Source organism: Eulemur rufifrons, chromosome 8 (genome assembly GCF_041146395.1).
Source record: "Eulemur rufifrons isolate Redbay chromosome 8, OSU_ERuf_1, whole genome shotgun sequence".
Taxonomy (NCBI): Eukaryota; Metazoa; Chordata; class Mammalia; order Primates; family Lemuridae; genus Eulemur; species Eulemur rufifrons.
In genome coordinates this window covers 83,254,905-83,274,616 of record NC_090990.1, presented here as the reverse complement: position 1 = coordinate 83,274,616, position 19,712 = coordinate 83,254,905, and the positions used below count along the sequence as shown (strand labels likewise).

At 36.4% G+C, this 19,712-nt stretch overlaps 1 protein-coding gene across 11 annotated transcripts in view; it reads right to left on the bottom strand.

The window, feature by feature from the left end:
• PRRC2C (proline rich coiled-coil 2C) overlaps positions 1 to 19,712 on the bottom strand; it is a 94,623-nt gene that overhangs the window by 8,196 nt on the left and 66,715 nt on the right. For all 11 annotated transcript variants that reach the window (XM_069480215.1, XM_069480223.1, XM_069480218.1 and 8 more), the window contains exons 22-29: positions 19,339 to 19,590; positions 18,057 to 18,149; positions 14,041 to 14,142; positions 9,117 to 9,318; positions 6,795 to 6,998; positions 5,300 to 5,412; positions 4,495 to 4,631; positions 73 to 304 (exon numbers count right to left, since the gene is read on the bottom strand). In XM_069480215.1, coding sequence (XP_069336316.1) covers positions 73 to 304; positions 4,495 to 4,631; positions 5,300 to 5,412; positions 6,795 to 6,998; positions 9,117 to 9,318; positions 14,041 to 14,142; positions 18,057 to 18,149; positions 19,339 to 19,590 — 1,335 coding nt within the window. The remainder of the gene's footprint in view (positions 1 to 72; positions 305 to 4,494; positions 4,632 to 5,299; positions 5,413 to 6,794; positions 6,999 to 9,116; positions 9,319 to 14,040; positions 14,143 to 18,056; positions 18,150 to 19,338; positions 19,591 to 19,712) is intronic.

The window sequence follows — 19,712 nt, the reverse complement described above, 5'->3', positions numbered from 1 at the left end:
TTTTAACATATTTTCTTTTTTCCTTAAAATAATCTAGTGCATAGAAATACACTGTTCCAGCCCCTGTCTTACCTGGAGAAGATGTGTATCAATCAGTTGGGAACCTCCTAGTCCTGATGCCTGCCCAAGCTGATGCTCATACAATATAGGAATAGGCTGAGTATTCGAAGTTTGTTGAAAGGCAAGGCCGGATTGTGCCTTGGCAAGTTCTTGGTGTTGGACAGCTGGAAAGTTGTGGATGGCAGTACCAGAAAGGACAACAGATGGCTGGGACAGACTGCTTTGCATAAAGGCTGGCTGAGATCTACGTAAGTATTAAAGAGAAAATGCTTGTGTTAGAAGTTAATTTTATCAGGAATCTGGAAATCTTAAGAATGAACATACCGAATGACCAAGTATAATAATGCACTGCACGACGTTTTGGTCAACAATGGACAGCATATACATAGGCAGTCCCATAGAGTATAACAGAGCTGAAAAATTCCTATTGCTTAGTCAACAGGATGTCATAGCCACCCTAACGTCATACTGCAACACATTACTCAAGTGTTTGTGGTGGTGCTGATGTAAATAAACCTATTGTACTGCAACACATATAAAAGTCAAGCACATAAAATTATGTATAGTACATATTTGACAGTGATAATAGTTATGTTATTGGTTTATACTTTTACTATACTCTACTTTGTTATTTTATAGTGTACTCCCTTATATATAAAAAAATTAACTGTAAAACAGCCTCAGGCAAACCCTTCAGAAAGTATTCCAGAAGAGTGCCTTTTTTTTTTTTGAGACAAGGTCTGGCTCCATTGCCCAGGCTCCAGTGCAGTGGTGCAATCACAGCTCACTACAGCCTCAAACTCCTGGACTCCAGCAATCCTCCTGCCTCAGCTTTTCAAAGTGCTGGGACTACAAGCATGGACCAAGACACCTGGGAGAAGAAGGCATTGTTATCAGAGATGACAGCTCCATGAATGTTACTGCCTCTGAACACCTTCCAGTAGAGCAAGCTATGGAGGTGGAAGACAGTGATATTGATAATGCTGACTCTATGTAGGCCTCAGCTAACGTGTGTGTGTGTGTGTGTGTGTGTGTGTGTCTTAGTTTGTAACAAAAACAGCTTAAAAGGTAAAAACAACAACAACCACAAAAACAAATCTCAAATTTAAAAATAAAGTTTAGAGAAAAAGGACAAAGAATTTTTTGTATAGCTTTAGAATGTGTTTATGTCTTAAGCTAATGTTATAACAGAGGAGTCAAAAAGTTATAGTAAGTTATGGTTAATCTGTTAAGAAAAAATTATTAAAATAAATTTAGTTAGTGTAGCCTATGTGTGCAGTGTGTACAGTAATGTCCTAGTCCTTTACATTTACTCACTACTTGCTGACTCACCCAGAGCAACTTCCAGTCCTACAAACTCCATTCATGGAAAGTGACCTATTCAGGTGTATCATTTTTTACCTTTTATACTGTACTGTTACTATATCTTTTCTATGTTTAGATACACAAACACTTGCCATTGTGTTGCAATTGTCTACAGGATTCAGTACGGCTAACATCCTGTAGAGGTTTGTAGCCTAGAAGCAGTAAGCTATACTCTACAGCCTAGGTGTATAGCAGGCTGTATGATCTAGGTTTGTATAATACACTCTACGATGTTCCCACAATAATACATATCTCAAAATGTATTCCTGTCATTAAGTGATGCTTGACTGTACCCTACTCTGCACAGAAATCAAGAAGCAGAGAATACAGACTGTGTTTAAAGCAGCTTGTTTCAGGATCATTTCAAGATTTAGAGCCCTGTACACAGTGAAGCTCTACATGTAAAAGTTCTAGGAAAAAGCTTGCTCTCCTTGAGGAACGGGTTGTTTTTTTTCCTTTTGAACAATGAGAATGATTCTCTTTAATGTTCACCACAAAGCTCAGAACCAAACTCATTTTTCTCTTTGGTGACAATCTATTCTACCTAGATTGTCCAGAACAAATAGCCCATTACTTCTCAGCCTTTTGGCTAAGATCAAGTAGAGAACAAATAGCTCTGACTTTTATTATTTATTATTTCATTACTTCTCCCTCTCTCTCTCTCTCTATATATATATTTCATAAAAGTGGCTTCAATACCTCTATGGAATAAAGTAGAGCAGTAGCTCACATCAGGATTACCCACACAGGTGTGTATGTGTGTGTGTTTAAAAAAAGAAGGCACAATGCTGGAATCTAACCCCAGATAAAGAATAAGCAATTGAACCAAAGTAGTGGGTTAAAGATAACATTATAAATAAATATCATTATGCTGTGTCAGAACGGATCTATGTGGCAGGAACAAAAGCCATTAAGCAGGAATGCAAGTTTAGGATCATAAGTAAGCTTCATGGTATCTGTATTATATTTTATGTTTCAAACATAAAATAGGAAAACATGAACATATGGCTATAAACTATTCTGTCCTCACAGAAACCAACTGGGATTCCCCGATAAACACTGTGCTGAGTAGGTTAGTTAGGGAGAAGGCAAGACATGCTTAGGGATACACATAACTGCTTTCAAAATCAAAACTGGTAGCCACTAGCCATAATTATGTATCTGTCTTACATTATATTTCTATTGACTAGGTCTGGTCTTAAAAAGTACATCTTCCAAGACAACTGGTGAAATGGGGCTTACAAATATAGAAGGTCTGTGTGCTGCTATTCCATTTCCCATGGTAATGGAAGACATTACTAATTAATTATTGTACTCTTTTTCACAGGGCTGGAAAGTGGTTGCAAACATTTCAATAGTGTTTCAGGCAGCCAATACCACCAATTAAAAGGAGATTGGCTTGTGAGATGAGATCTAGTTGCTATTCCTGGGTCAGAAATTTTAAAGTTTTAATACAAATTCCAAGATAATCCCAATTTTAACAATATGAAAGAGACTACCCCTAACTTCTAGTTGGAGTAAATAGTTTTACTTCCACTGGGAGAAAATTTCTTGGAACAACCGAACTCAGCGACAGAGTAAGACGGGGGGTATAAAAGTAATGGTGCAGATGTACTAAATTCTACTGAAGAATCATTAACAAGCAAAAGTGAAAGCAACACACATCAAGTTTACTAATGATTCTGCTCTCTATTGAGAAAGTTTATTTAGCTCAACCTGGCTTCTTTAGGAGAATTGTTTATGGTAATGTAAAAGAAATAAGCTATATCAATTGATGCCAAGTTTAACCTAAAAAGTATGGACATTCTATCTGAACTTACTTCTATAAACAAAAGAAAACAAATTCCTAAAAGAAAATGCGCAGCTCTGCAACCTTCCTAAACTCTATGACCTGAATGTAACTTATTTTTCTTTTTGCTGTTTTAGGGCCATTAGTATGAATACGGATGACAGCTATGCCATGCTACGCGGCTCCCACCCTTTGACTCTTATCCCTACTCACCTATCACCATTAAGTTGGAGACCAGAGAAACCTAGGGTTGAATTATCCAGGCTCTGCCACCTATAGTGTAACCTTAGGTAAAAAAACCCACCCCTCTCTAAGTCCTAATTTCCTCATATGTCAAATATGGATGACTTAATTTACCTAAGTGGTTGTGTCAAGACAAAACTGAGTTAATGTACCTGACGGGCTGAATACCTAGCATGTGTAAGTGCAACAAAAATCAGGTTTTCATTATTTTCCTAATTGCAAAGATAACTTACAGTACATCTGAGTGAATCTTTAAAACACTCTTCACTACAAAACATAACTATCACCACCATTACCACTACTTCTGTTCTTTATCTGACATTCTACTCCTTTCTCTTCCATTATATTCCACCCTGCCCTTTAACCCCTAATACACTGCGGTTACCTGTCTGCCACACCTTACCTCTTACACACAGGAGACTTAGATTTATAATTGTTAATAGCCAGATGGCATACATGGCAACTTTTATGTCCTTTAGCAGCTATTTTTTGATCTCTAGTAGTTATGGGGTTGCTGTTGCCCACTTCTTCAGGTACCTTTGAGGCCTGACTTTCTTTTTTTGTTTCCTTTATTATTATTTATTTATTTAGAGATAGGGTCTAATTCTTACTCAGGCTGGTCTCCAACTTCTGAGCTCAAGCGATCCTCCTGCCTCGGCCTCCCATGACAGGTGTGAGCCACACCACACCCAGTTAATTTTTTAATTTTTCGTAATGATGGGGTCTCACTATGTTGTCCAGGCTGGTCTCGAAACTCGTGGCCTCAAGCAATCTTCCTGCCTCAGCTTCCCAAAGTGCTGGGGGATCATAGGTATGAGCCACTGCGCCCAGCCAGGGGATTGACTTTCTTCAATAAAGTCTGAAATTACTAGAAGCTAAGGTTCGTGACATATAATCAATATGCTTAAAATTATTTAATTTAGTTTATAAAATGGTCATCCTTTTGGGAAGAAGGAAGGAGCAATAGGGATTATGGCAAGAAGACTCAGCAAGTATAGTGCTTTTAATGTTATAAACATAACCTTTAAAGTATTTACCTATATGGTTGAAGTGAAGAACTGAATAATTCCTGAGCCTGGGAAACAGCAGGCCCAGCCCCCAAACTCAGTTGGGCTTGATGCTGCCCTTGCAGTGGTGCATAAATAGGGATCGGAATCTGCTGAACTGAAGTTGGCTGCAATGCAATGGAAAACAACAACAACAACAAAAAAACATGGATATAAACATATTATATATGAACATCATACATGCAAATCACAATACTTTGGAAAACAGAACTTTTTTTTTTTTTTTTTGAGATAGAGTCTCACTCTGTTGCCCGGACTAGAGTGCCGTGGCGTCAGCCTAGCTCACAGCAATCTCAAACTCCTGGGCTCAAGCGGTCTTACTGCCTCAGCCTCCCGAGTAGCTGGGACTACAGGCATGTGCCACCAGCCCCGGGTAATTTTTTCTATATATATTTTTAGTTGTCCAGCTAATTTCTTTCTGTTTTTAGTAGAGATGGGGTCTCGCTCTTGCTCATGCTGGTCTCAAACTCCTGAGCTCAAACGATCCGCCCGCCTCAACCTCCCAGAGTGCTAGGATTACAGGCGTGAGCCACCATGCCCAGCCAAACAGAACTTTGAGACATGAAAAAAATAAACTTTGCTTTTAACACATTACTTAGTCTACATTGTTAATCACTAAGCTTAGGAAATTTTACAATTTTGGTAATAACATATCAAGGTAATCATGAGTAGCTTATAACTTTAGAGAGTCTATTATTTATAGTCCAAAATACCTATTACAAGCATTAAAATGCAAAAGAATCCTTACAGGATGGAAGGAGGCTTCAGTATTTACCTGAGAGAGACCTGGTTGGAAGCCTTGTTGCTGTGCCAAGGATGGTGGAGCCAATCGTGCATGTTGGGTATTGAATAAATGACTTGTATCCATATAGAAAGCTGGAATTTGTGCTATAGACCATCAGGAAAAACAAGCAGGAATGAGTGTACAAATTCCAGAATTTTCCAAATAGTAAATAAAAACCACGTTTTTGTGGCAGATTTCAAATTAAGTGAGCCCTTTGAAAACTAATGCAGCCATGGAAAAACTAGAAATGTGAAAAGATGCAAATGTAAAAAGATGCAAAACTTCTAGTAGATAGGTATCTGCAAGTATTAAATATAACAAGTATTTGTGAACATACAAAAAAATACGCACTCTCATATACTGTCAATGGGGTATAGGCACTCTCATATTTTGCCAATGGTAAAATTTCACATTATCTACTAAAACTAAAAATGAATCTACCCATTGAACCAGCAATCCACTCCAATTTTAAATCTACCTACTAGAATTTAAGAAAATATTTCAAAAGAATTGACATTTAAAAGAGTTTGGTATAGATTCTTAATGCATTTCTTTTCTATGTATGATATATACCATTTTGTGACTTGCTGTTTTTATATAGTAAAATATAAATTTACGTATTAATATTTTATGTATTTGTAATATTTATATTAAAATATAAGTATATTAAAATATAAATTATAAAATTATATGTCAAATGCACAAATTATATAGTAGTATATTCTGGAGAATTCTACATATTGCTTTTAATTAGTCACTATTATAAACACTACTGCAATGAATACCCTTATACATATATCTCTAATAGGCTAAGTTTATCCATGAGATTCCTAGCTCTGAAACTATCATACAGTATGCACTCATACATTTTCTAAGATACTTCTTAAAAAAAATCACGCCAATTTATACACTTAAATCAATTACCATAAGAGCTTATTATTAACAATACCTGGTATCTTTATAGATACCAGGTATTAACAGATGCTAAAGTATTATCAATTTATCTATGAAAGGCAAGAAATAGACTCATTGTTCTTTGATTAGGAATTTAAATTATTAGTGAATTTTAATATTTTTCAAACATTTCAGATTAACGTTGTGATATCCAGGAGGACAACTTACCTCACCCCTAAATAATTTTTTCGTTTTTTTGCATTTTACTCTTCCCTCAAATTTTTATTATCAATTGCAAATTTCAGATAAAATCTTTTGGAATTTGACTAGAATAGTGTCAAACGCAAATTATTTTGCATATTAATAAATATTAATGTCATATATATATATGAATGAAACAATTGTCAATAATACAAAGGCTGATATCCCCAGAATTCTTGTCATGGAGAGAAAGGATTCAACTCTGTAAAGGAACATATTTGCAAAGCAGATCAAAAAATATTTAAACTGGAAAGGGTAACTAAGAATAGAAAAGAGCATTTTAAAAAGTCTTCATTTTCTAAATGTCTTATGTTAATGCTAAAAATATTACCTGCCGCAGACTGAGACACATAAACTTGTGGGCTCTGCTGTTGCTGGGCAATGAGGGAAGGCATACAGCTTAACTGTGAAAAATGACTTGCAGAAGGCAGGCTGCTCGTCTGTAACTGTTGGGGTTTCACTTTACAAATATTAGGAGGGTCTGATGTGGTTGTGGATTTTGTACTCAAAGAAGAGGTAGTATATGTACCAGCTCCTATATGGGGGGAGAGATAAAGGGAAAAAACCAGCATATGTAAAAGTGCTGTTGTTCACAGTACCAATCAGAAACTGGAAAATTAATACCCATCATGTACTTCTATATTGCTTCATGCCAAAAGTGGATATGGAGGAGGCTTACAAAAGAAAAGAACACTTATCATCAAGTGTAAACAAGACTATAAAATCTGAAAAAAATATAACCAGTAGAAAATTAAAATGAGGAAGAAACAAAACACAAGACTCATAAAATAAGGCTGAGTGCCAAATGGCTACTATAGCTTAGCCTGAAATTATTATTTGGTTTTTAATCATCACAAAGGAAAAAAGGATATATAATCATGAAGCTTCATCCCCTATGACCAGGCATTAGATAGTAGGACATACAATGTGTTGTACCATAGGAATAATTATGACTATAAATGGGCCCTGAGATATCTTAATTGCTTCTAAAGTCATATAAACTTAAACTTTAGGTATGATTTCTCTCCCTGCCCTGCCCCCCCAAAACTGGTATATAGTAATACTTTAAATACAAATGAAGACAAACTACTGAATGAATAAATGGAACTACAAAAACTTAGGTTTGGAGGGTCAATTAGTTCTATTGATCAGTGAGCTATAATGACTGTAATACTGGACCAAAATGACAATACTGGCATTTCATTAAAAAGGAAGATATGGTTATTGCTATCTTCAGACCTCATAATGTTTCTATTTTTCCAGTTGAGTCTCTACCAGTAGGATGACTGGAAAGAAGGTACTTGTTTAAAAAGTATCCTAGTCAAGGAGAGTGGAGGCATTCTAGACCTGGGGAAAGGAGGTAGATGAGTTCCAAAGAAAGAACTAGCAACATTCCTAGTCCCTTTATTTCTGAATCTTTCTGCCACACTCTCCTTTTGTTTCCTTCTCAACACCACCCATCCCACCCAAGTCGACCGGGGCCCCAAGCTACTTTAGTAAGCATCAGTGAAGACACTTTGGCAAACGGGTGCTGAGGAATGTTTGAAAGCATTTTAAAGAGGGAAGAGACATAAGTGGAATACAGTTTGATTTGAAATTTTAATGCAGTGTATAATCTCTGGGTTTGTCTTAATGCATACTTCTAATTACAGATAACATAAAAAAACTGTTCTACAATCCAAAAACAAGTTTTTTTGGCACCTAAAACCAGCACAGTAGGCCATAATATTGAAAAATAATATTGAATAAGAACCAGCGAAAAATAGTCAATTCTATGCTGAATATATTTTGTATCTATTGAAAAGGAGCTTCCCACTGCTTTGGAAATAGCAGAGAATACTGAAAAAACGTGAAATTTCTTTTTCAACAGAAGAAACGTAGTTCCACGTATGGTAAAGGGTTCACTTTAGAGTCAAGCATTTTAGAAACATCTTCTGTGTTTCTTTAAGAACTGTAAAGTCTCCAAATGAGATAGCTCAAAGAAAAGATTACATACTAGTAAAAATTTAAGAAAAATGTAAGGAAGCAAGAAAAGTACCTTCTAACTTTGGGCGCTGATGGACTCTTCTTAAATGAAGCAAAACAAAACCAAAAACAAAAAACCAAACGAAACCAAACCCAAATGAATGGATTCATCACTCAAATAGCAGAGGCTAAAAATTCTAACCCTAAGTCTTCACCAGAAAATATACAAGCTGCTTCATTAAGTTTAGGTCAATACCTCCTTTAAATTAGACAGATTGCAGAACATTGAAAAGCAGTCTGATTCTATGTTATTTCTAAGCTGATCTAGTTAGCTATCTATATATAGGTACAAATGATAATCAGAAGGTGAACTTCACAGAAAAATTTAGAGGAAAATGACATTTTTCTATCAATTATTGTAGTATCTGTAATGGGCAGGCTTACAAAAATCTGTGTTGGTAAGCTATAAATATTTGCCAAACTAACTAAAATTGGGAGAGGGTAAAGAAGGGAAGAGGTGAGAGTAGCAAGAAGTTCTATAAAATAGCCGACAACTGTCTCATGCATAGTCTGACATTTTTTGTAAAAATACTTTTTTGGGGGGGGTGGGGTGGGAGATAGTGAATAAGAGAAGAGAATAAGAAATATTAACTAATTCAAGATATTTAAATGTACAAAAAAGTTCTACCTGATAGTGATGTTGTAGGAGTGACTGAAGCAACAGGAATCTGAGGCATAGACGCACTTGAGAAAGAATTGTAATTAGCGGTGCTGGGTCCGCTGGCACTACTGCTGACTCCACTTGCAATTGGAGGTGCTGTGGAAGTTACTGGAGACCCCTTCTCCCTTACATTTGGAGAATTCTCCCATGCCTTGCGTGCAGACTCCATCTGCAATAAAATGGACATTTTTATAGCAAAAAAATGATGTTAATACAGAACTAATACACACACACACACACGTCTGATAGATATGTATCAACAGTTAAATTCTAAATACAATCTTTCAAAAATGACAAAAATAAAACATTAAGACCCTAGAGATTTCAAATCTTTTTTTCCCTTCAATTTTTTTTCTGTTTTCTTCTTTTATTTATTTTTTTCCCCAAGAATCATGGCTGGTTGGACCAAATCTTTCACTTGACCTTTTAATCTTTGCTCCTTTACTAAAATTGGGGACACTGGGGTTTAATTGTGTTTCTACAGAGAACTAATTGATGGCTTTAGGAAACAGGTCTGTAAACTATAGAGTCACGGCTCCTGTATCATTTAAACATGAACCCCTATCTCTACCAACGAATAAGGAAAGGAAATACCATGCCTCTTTAAGGCTGACTTAAGGCTCTACCTCTAGTAGGAAAGGCCCAAAGTAAATACCCATTCTCTCCACTCATTCTTTTTAAGTCAATGCTTCTCACATGGAAGATAGCAGGCATCTTTTGGTCGGCTGTTTCATGCTTCATTGGTTTTAAAAGGCAATGTAACTAGATAGGTTTTAGATTTGGGTGCAATAGAAACACTTTTTGTTTCACATCCAGACCTCATCAAGCATTTCATGTACTGGCTGCAGCCATTGGCATTTGTGGCCCCTGGTTTTAGCTGTAGTCTCTTAGCTTCTTAAAAGGGCAAAAATTGCTTATTTCAATCTATCTAGTGCAGTACTATTCAGCAATGTTCACCTGACATATACGTAAATGCAAACCATATATATAATTTTAAGGTTTCTAGTAGCCACATTTTAAAAAGTAAAAACAAAGAGGTGGTATAACATGTAACTCAACGCAGTACCTACATAATAACTGAAACCATAATCAATATGAAATTAAGATATTTTATATTATTTTTAATATGAAAATTTCAGATGAAGCATTTATTTTATTTTACACTTACAGTATACCTCAATTTGGATTAGTCGCATTTACAAGGGCTTAATAGTAGATTCTGAATTGGAGAGGACAGATGTAGATCTTCAAGTATTAGGTTGGTGCAAAAGTAATTGTGGCTGTAGCATTGTTGACATTTGCTGTTTGATATTGGAATACACTCTTAAATGTGGTTATATTATACATCATTTTAATATGATGTCAGACGAAAAGCAAATTTGAGCAATTTTCCTATTCAAGCTCAAAATGGGTTGTAAAGCAGCGGAGACAACTGGCAACATCAACAACGCACTTGGCCCAGGAACTGCTAATGAAGGTATTGTGAGTGGTGGTTCAAGAAGTTTTGGAAAGGAGACGAGAGCCTTAAAGATGAGAAGTGCAGTGGCTGGTCATCGGAAGTTGAAAACAACCAACCAAGAGCAATCATCGAAGCTGATCCTCTTAAAACTACACGAGAAATTGCCAAAGAACTCAATGTCGACCATTTTACGGTCATTTGGCATTTGAAGCAAATTGGAAAGATGAAAAAGCTTGATAGAGTGGTTTCTCATGAGCTGACTGAAAATCAAAAAAAATCGTCATTTTGAAGTGTCGTCTTCTCTTCCTTTATGCAACAACAATGAACCAATTTCGCATCAGAAAAAGGTCATGGTCACTGTTTGGTGGTCTGCTGCTGGTCTGATCCACTCCAGCTTTCTGCATCCCAGCAAAACCATTCCATCTGAGAAGTATGCTCAGCAAATTGATGAGATGCACCAAAAACTGCAACGCCTGCTGCCGGCATTGGTCAACAGGGCCCAGTTCTTCTCCCCAACAACACCCGACTGCACGTCGCACAACCAACACTTCCAAAGCTGAACAACTTGGACTAGGAAGTCTTGCCTCATTTGCCATATTCACTTGACCTCTCACCAACCGACTACCATTTCTTCAAGCATCTCGACAACTTTTTGCAGGGAAAATGCTTCCACAGCCAGCAGAATGCAGAAAATGCTTTCCAAGAGTTCGCTGAATCCCCAAACACGGACTTTTTTTTTTTTGAGACAGAGTCTCTCTCTGTTGCCCAGGCTAGAGTGAGTGCCGTGGTGTCAGCCTAGCTCACAGCAACCTCAAACTCCTGAGCTCAAGCGATCCTCCTGTCTCAGCCTCCCGAGTAGCTGGGACTACAGGCATGCGCCACTATGCCCGGCTAATTTTTTCTATATATATTTTTAGCTGTTCATATAATTTCTTTCTATTTTTAGTAGAGATGGGGTCTCGCTCTTGCTCAGGCTGGTCTCGAACTCCTGAGCTCAAACGATCCGCCCACCTCGGCCTCCCAGAGTGCTAGGATTACAGGCGTGAGCCACCGCGCCCGGCCCCAAACACGGACTTTTATGCTACAGGAATAAACAACCTTATTTCTCCTTGGCAAAAATGTATTGATTGTAATGGTTTCTATTTTGATTAATAAAGATGTGTTTGAGCCTAATTATAATGATTTAAAATTCACGGTCTGAAACTGCAATTACTTTTGCACCTCTCTACTTTAACAAGAGGAGAACAGAGATACACAGTTTTGAGATTTTCAGTACTACCAGTCAAAACACTGAACTGAGAGGAAAAACCAAGATAATCTATTAAGATCAGTTATGATGACTTACATGAGGGAGCTTCTTACAAGTTAACATTTTTATACCATTGTTAGGAAGTCTGTGGGTCCTTGAAGCACCAATTTCTAAAATTTTAATTTATAGTTACTTACTGCACTTTTACCCTGCCTTCCTTTAAAAATGCATGCCACTCATAATTTAACCTTTTCTTAATGACTGTCATCATTGTACATTCAAAACATAGCATACTTTTATGTTTAAGACAAGTATTTTCTTTTTCTCACAATCAACTTGTTGATTTCAAATGTATTTTATTTTAAAATAAAATTCTTGGGAAGAAATTAGGAAGTTAGCCATAACGCAATTTACTTGTACCATCTAAGATTTTGCAGTTTTGAGCAATTTGATAGTAGAGTACAATATCTTTCACACCAGTTTTGTTGTGTTGAGAACACATCAATTATTAAATTATAGCTAATAAACCTTGTATAACATATAGGCCACATGTATTTCACTAATGTAATTTAATTTGTATTTATTTCTAAATATATATATTGTTTCTTCTTGGAATGTTAAGAAGACGAGTGAAAGGCAAAGTCGAATAGTATTCTAAAGAAATACTGGCTTAAAAAAATAATTTGCTTACATGAAATTTGATTACTGCCCTCAACAGTATAATGATAAAAAGCATACAAATAAGACAAAGTAAAGGAATACATATTGAGACAGTCATTCAAGTGGCAAGACAACAGCACAGGGTGAACAGGAATTGGCAGTACACAGTAAGGATGGGATAAAGACAGGGATAACACAAAGCAGAGGTTGTATCATGAAATTTTGTGGTCTCAAACTTGTATCTGTTAAGCCTCTTACAAAGAAGTTTGGGGTGGGGGGTAAAAGGACAAGTGGTCAGGAGGCTGGGAACTCAATTAGAAAGGGTCCAGAAATAAACACTGGCCACATCGTTAAACCTCTTAGGTTCTGCCCCACCCTCCTGAAGACCACCAAAGAGATTCACTGTCAACCAGTGCTACACTGGGGAGCCCTGCTATAATAGAGGTTAAGGACTTGCCTAGATTTATGAACAAAAAACACCAGTGAGATAAATAAATGGACTTTAAAAAAATCCTCACTTAATTCCATGTTTGTGTATTTTTAACCACTGACTAATCCTGAGGTGAACAATGGATTTAAAATAATTTCAAATAACACAACTGTAAAAAAGCTCTAACATGGCTTAAAATTATAAACATAATAGGAGATTAAAAATAAGCCAAAACTTCTTGACAATAAAAAGCACTAAAACCTCTTTTCACCCCATTATTTGAAAAAAAGTATTGAACTTGCTGGCACAGTGGCTCACACCTGTAATCCTCTGAAATCTGGAGTTTGAGACCAGCCTAGGCAACATAGTGAAACTCCCGTCTCCACAGAAAATAAGAAAATTAGCTGGGCATGGTGGCGAGTGCCTGTAGTACCAGCTAGTGAGGAGGCTGAGGCAGGAGGATTGCTTAAGGCCAGGAGTTTGAGGTTGCAGTGAGCGATGATGACACCACTGCACTCCACAGCCTGGGTAACAGAGCAAGATCCTGTCTCAACAACAAAAAAATATCCAATAAAAATCAACAAAAAATTTCCTGATGTTGACTATGAAGCACACTTGTACTAATCAATTTCCTTCTCATAAAGGAAACTGATCACTACACTGCATTCATTCAATTCACATATGACTTATAAGACAGACAGAAAACCATCATAATCAGTATTTAGGATTCAGGTAACAAATCATAAAAAGCATAGAGGACCAAGCTAGTATTTTTTGTACACAACTGATATATCCAAAATTATTAAGATCTCTAAGAGGAATTTATCACAAACACAGAACGTAAATGCTATCCTATATTTTTTAAGACAATATTCACAAGCATAATAGGCCTTACTTCATAAGGATATCAAGTCATTGCTAAGTGGTATAAGAAGCTAATAAAAATTCAAAGTATAATTTGACATGACTATTTCCTCAGCCTCATATTGCTGCTTATCAAATAAAACTAGTAAAAATGCCAAAAGAATATTGTTAACTTATGTCCCCTTGCATGCAGTAATTAAGGACCCTTAGAGATGGATGTCGTACATACCTTGAAGGTGAGGCTGAAAGTAGTGGGAGGAACTGAAGTTAGGCTGGAGCTCTGTTGTATAGTCTCCCTCTTAGGGAGGGGAAGGGTGTTGGGCAGGGGCACCTGAAAAGGCAGGCAACACATATCACAATCTAACTATGTCTGCTACAAAAGCCCCATTAAAGATAATGCTAAAGTATTCTAAGGGTGGTGTTTATCTTTTATCAGTGCCAACAGTAGTATCTGATTACTTGAGAGTTACAGTGTTTATAAATAGTTGATAATTATGGACCACTTAGATAAAACTTCCAAGGAGAAATATTATTTGCCTTTTCATTTCTGAATAAGCAGGTCTGCATCAAATATTAATATAAGGTATATACTCAGATGGCAGTGCTTCTCATATTTTAATATGTATATGAATCACCTGGGGGTGCTGCTAAATGCAGATTCTGATTCAGTTGGTCTGGGTTAAGGCCTGAAATTCTATATTTCAAATAAGTTCCCAGATGATGCTGATGTTGCTGGTCCATGGGCCACACTTTGTACAGTAAAACTCTAAGGAATGTAACTTTCACCATATGAGGGACCTGTAGGTTCTATCATAAGTATTTAACATGACTGCGAAAATGCAAGAATTAATTTGCTTCCTGCAATATAGTCAACTTTTCTCTAACTAGATGCAAGAAAAAAAGTAATTTTGGGAAGAAAGTATGAACTTTATAGCCCCACCTCATTACACTAAACAAATTATTTTGATACAGTAATAATCATGGCAATGTTGTCAGAAATTTGGAGACACTAGAAACTCACTGCCTTTCTCATTTTTTTCCAAGTCTCTGGATCTTCGGATTTTATTATTTACTACTACATGTTTGCTTTTGATGGTTCACTTAGTTGTCAGATGCTTGGGAGTTTTAAGATAATCATTTTGTGATACTATGGACTACCTAATGGAGATTTCTAATACCACAGACTACTTAATGGAGATTGTTTTATAAATCTTCAAAGTAGCTATGCCAGAATAATTAAAAATGCCACCTGCATTTAAATCTTCACGACATTCAAGATACAAAATGATTATAATATTCGGTAATACTAACCAATAAATATCAGTTGAAGACCGTAAAAAAGTGTATTAAGCCTCAATAAGTATGCCATTTTCAAGTATAACTTGTTAAAAAGGCCAAAGCTGTATGTATAAAATGTAGTCTTCAAACAGACTAAATGAAAGATAAAAGGACATTTCAAAATGCTCTAAAAATTCTCCTAGGTAGGACATTTGCTTTTAACACTACATTAACTTCAGAATCACCACCACACATGGCACAAGTAAGCAACAATGTGGAATCATTCCAAAGTGATGACTATTTATAATGCTCACTGACCCAAATTAATCTTTCTGCTTTCAAATATACCCTGGGTACACTGCCATGAGACTGGTCTCTTTCCTCCAGCCGTTATCCGTGACGACAAGTCACTAAACTAATTAGCCTTATAGATCACACAGAAGCCATTAAAATGCTTATCTGGTTATTTTCAATGACTTTTAAGGGTTCTGAGAATAGTGGTCTTTTCTCCTTATTTATATTTTGCAAGTTATATTGTCAGAGGGTAGCTTGGCAGAAAGTATCATATGCTTTCTTGAAATAGTAATAACTTAGTAATATTCCACATATTTTTAAAGTGAGAAAAGAAACCGCAGTTAAAGTGTGATAAAACTTTACTGATTGAATATTTCAAAATCTAGATACTGACATTAGGGGCAAAAAAGTCTTTTTCACCAAGTTTTCCATTATTTCTTACAGGAAGAAAAACAAAAACAAAAAACCCAAGAAACCAAAAAAGACAAAGCAAACTGGCTAGGTATGGTGGCTCATACCTGTAATCCTAATACTCTGGGAGGCTGACGTGAGAGCATCACTTGAGGTAGGAATTTGAGACCAGCCCAAGAAGACCCTGTTTTCTCCGCAAAATAGAAAATATTAGCCAGGCGTGGTGGCACACACCTATAGTCCCAGATACTTGGGAGGCTGAGGCAGGAAGATTGTCTGAGCCCATGAGTTTGAGGTTGCAGTGAGCTATGATGATGCCCCTGCACTCTAGCTGGGGCAACAGAGCAAGACTCTCTTTCAAAAAAAAAAAAAAAAAAATTTAAACTGCTCTCAGAAAGGTGGGGGTAGGAGTTGAACAAATCATATTAATCAGCTTGTAGAGAGCTCTCTCTCATATCACCAAGAAAAATGTGTAATTTACTCCTTTCCATTCCTTTTACTCAGCTACATATCAAAAATCCTTCAGCTTGACTACAAAAATTAGAGTAAGCAACCTCTAACGCAGCTCACCTTTCTAAAATTCCATATACTTGAGGCTAGAGGGAAGAATACAAAGTACAGGAAAAAAATATAAGAAGACAAAAATAAAGATTTTAAAACTCAAAATGATAGTTAAAGCCCTTTGTGAGAGACCTTTAAGTATTTATCTGTAATGGATATTTTTGAAAAGAATGATCAACATTTTAGTCTGATAGCCTTTGCTTATTGTAAGGGCTACATTTAAAAAGAGAGCAGTGGACCAAATTTCTACCATACCTGATCTCCAAAACAAGGACCATACAAGCATCTTCTAAAATATACTGTGACCATGGCAATTTACTCAACATTTTTGGGCTTACAATTTTCATGCATCAGTAAGAGAACTAAGCAAAATGATAGACTGCACCGACTTTAAATGCCATATTGAATTATCACATGGTTGCTGTGGGAAACTATGGCCTAATTTACAACATGACTTAACATTGGCTGATATTAGAGCATTTAAGAATTTCTGATATACATACGTGTACATTATAGCTCAATCTTTACAACAAGAATGTTGTTGTTAACGCTGGCCATATTTTTTAAAAAATTCAAAAAGAAATATCTGATTCTTTGATAATACTATATTTCTTTTGTCTTTTATTTCTAATTGTCTTAAATGAGTTAGGTTTCATTCACTGCATTATAAAAAAAGGTTTCAGGCCAGGCGCGGTGGCTCATGCCTGTAATTCTAGCACTCTGGGAGGCCGAGGCAGGTGGATCGCTCAAGGTCAGGAGTTCGAGACCAGCCTGAGCAAGAGCGAGATCCCGTCTCTACTAAAAATAGAAAGAAATTATCTGGCCAACTAAAATATATATAGAAAAAATTAGCTGGGCCTGGTGGCGCATGCCTGTAGTCCCAGCTACTCGGGAGGCTGAGGCGGTAGGATCGCTTAAGCCCAGGAGTTTGAAGTTGCTGTGAGCTATGCTGATGCCACGGCACTCACTCTAGCCCAGGCAACAAAGTGAGACTCTGTCTCAAAAAAAAAAAAAAGTTTCATTTAAGAACAAAATCACTGGCCAGGGGCGGTGGCTCACGCCTGTAATCCTAGCACTCTGGGAGGCCGAGGCGGGTGGATCGCTCGAGGTCAGGAATTCGAGACCAGCTTGAGCAAGAGTGAGACCCTGTCTCTACTAAAAATAGAAAGAAATTATATGGACATCTAAAAATATCTATAGAAAAAATTAGTCGGGCATGGCGGCACATGCCTGTAGTTCCAGCTATTTGGGAGGCTGAGGCAGGAGGATTGCTTGAGCCCAGGAGTTTGAGGTTGCTGTGAGGTAGGCTGACGCCACGGCGCTCTAGCCTGGGTGGCAGAGTGAGACTCTGTCTCAAGAAAAAAAAAAGAAAAAAAAGAACAAAATCACCAACCAAATAAAATGTTGCATTTGTAAATGTGAGTGCTAAGAAAAATTCTTACCAAAACCAGGTTAATAGGATTAGTGCTTATGAAATCAAGCCTAAGCACCACAAATCCGATCTTCAATGGAAAGCTGATGACTTTCAGAAGAAAAACAAAAAATTCAGCTTTGACTATTTTTGCTAATTATACTGCAGTGTTCCTAAAAAAAAATCTACTAACTCCTTCCTTGATGAATAAATAAAATATAAAAAGTACTAGATAACAATAGCCAAGTTCCTATCCAAACTTGCCAATCAATCTCAAATTGATTACTTACATTATTAACCAAAGTATCCTCCATCTTTGTATTATTAGTAGCCACAGTGTTAGGCAGAGAAGAAGAAGGTGTAGTATAGTCTGTTACAGACTCCTGTGTAGTAACAGAAAAAAAATATGTTTTAAACTGAATTAATGGATCACTTTCTAATGATAACCTAACAGTTGTAAAGTTGTTCTGGGAAGAAAGCAAAAGGAGATCTTATCACTCAGCTCACTCAAACCTTAGTTTATAAACAGTGGGGAAACACAACATGCACCCACCATCAAAATGACATTTCAACTATTGCTAAACTCCTGTACATTGTTAAAAATGCATTGCATAGTACTAGGTTGTCAACAGAACCAAATATTTATTTCTCTAGGTCATTAAAAGAACTTTTTATGTGTTTCCCATACTTACTCTACAGCTTACAAACAACTACTGATTATTGTTCATCTTCAAAATGAAACAATGTAGGTAAGCAAATATCAAGATCTTACTTCGTAATTAATTAGATTTTAGGATATACTCATTTACTGTCACAATGTTTTTAAATTTGGTAGAGCTGGATCATGAGTTATTACTCAACGTGAATTCAGTTGTACAGCAACAATTAAAAAGAGAAAAATATTCAAATAATATGAAAGATTACATCCACCTTTCTTCTTAGCAAGTGTATGTCCCAGAGTCGACATGAGATGGCAAACATAAATTTGCTGTTCCCCCAAGTATCAGTGCCCATAGTCGTTCAGCATATCTTGCCTTAATGAGTATTTCTAGAGATATGTGTTTCATTCAATGTTGCTCCTAAATGCAAAGTCAATATCCTCTAGTGCTCCACCAAAGAAAGAGTGATCTCTTCCACCCATGAAAGAAAACTGGCTATACTGGAGTTACTAAAAGTCTGCCTTACTTCCTTATCTTGCTCACCAGTGGGCAAGATAAGACTTTACTGTAATTGTATTAACATACTTAAAAGTAAAACAGAGCCATCTTTAGAAGCCTATAAACCCAGTGAAAAGTATTCCAATTTTGTGTAGAAATTTTTCACTTTAAACTACTCAAACAGTCCAGAATTAAAAGTAGAAGAAATTTCCACAAAAAGAAATATAATTTACTTTAGAATTTCTTTGGATCACACATGCACTCAGTGAAATAAAATTTTCTCTGTAGAAATAACAACCCAAAGTCTATAGAATTGTATGACTCAGTCAAAAGAAAAAAAAAAGTAAAAGTATACTGTTGCTGTTCTTCCTATGGTTTACATCTATTGAACTGGTAGTCACTGCATGCTGCTTACCTTTGCATTGGTGCCATATTCTGCAGATGATACTGAGATCATTGTTCCTATCTCAGTAGACATTTCTGAGACTGATTTGGTTTCCTTTGTTGTGACAGTATCTGTGCTTCTGACCATAGCAGGGCTTGGTTTCTCCTGTCCTTCTGGCTCCACCTGTTGGGCATCTTTTACTTTTCTATTTTTTAATGAACGTTCCTTTCCAATGGGACCAGGTTTATGTTCTTTGTTTTCTACTGGACTCAAATCTGGAAGCTAAAGTCAAATGCTTATGACAAAAATGCATCATGATCAAAGACATTCATTAAAAACTAAATTCAATTTTAGAACTATTATTTGCTCTTTTTAAGTGTCAGTGGCTTCCATAAATTATATAA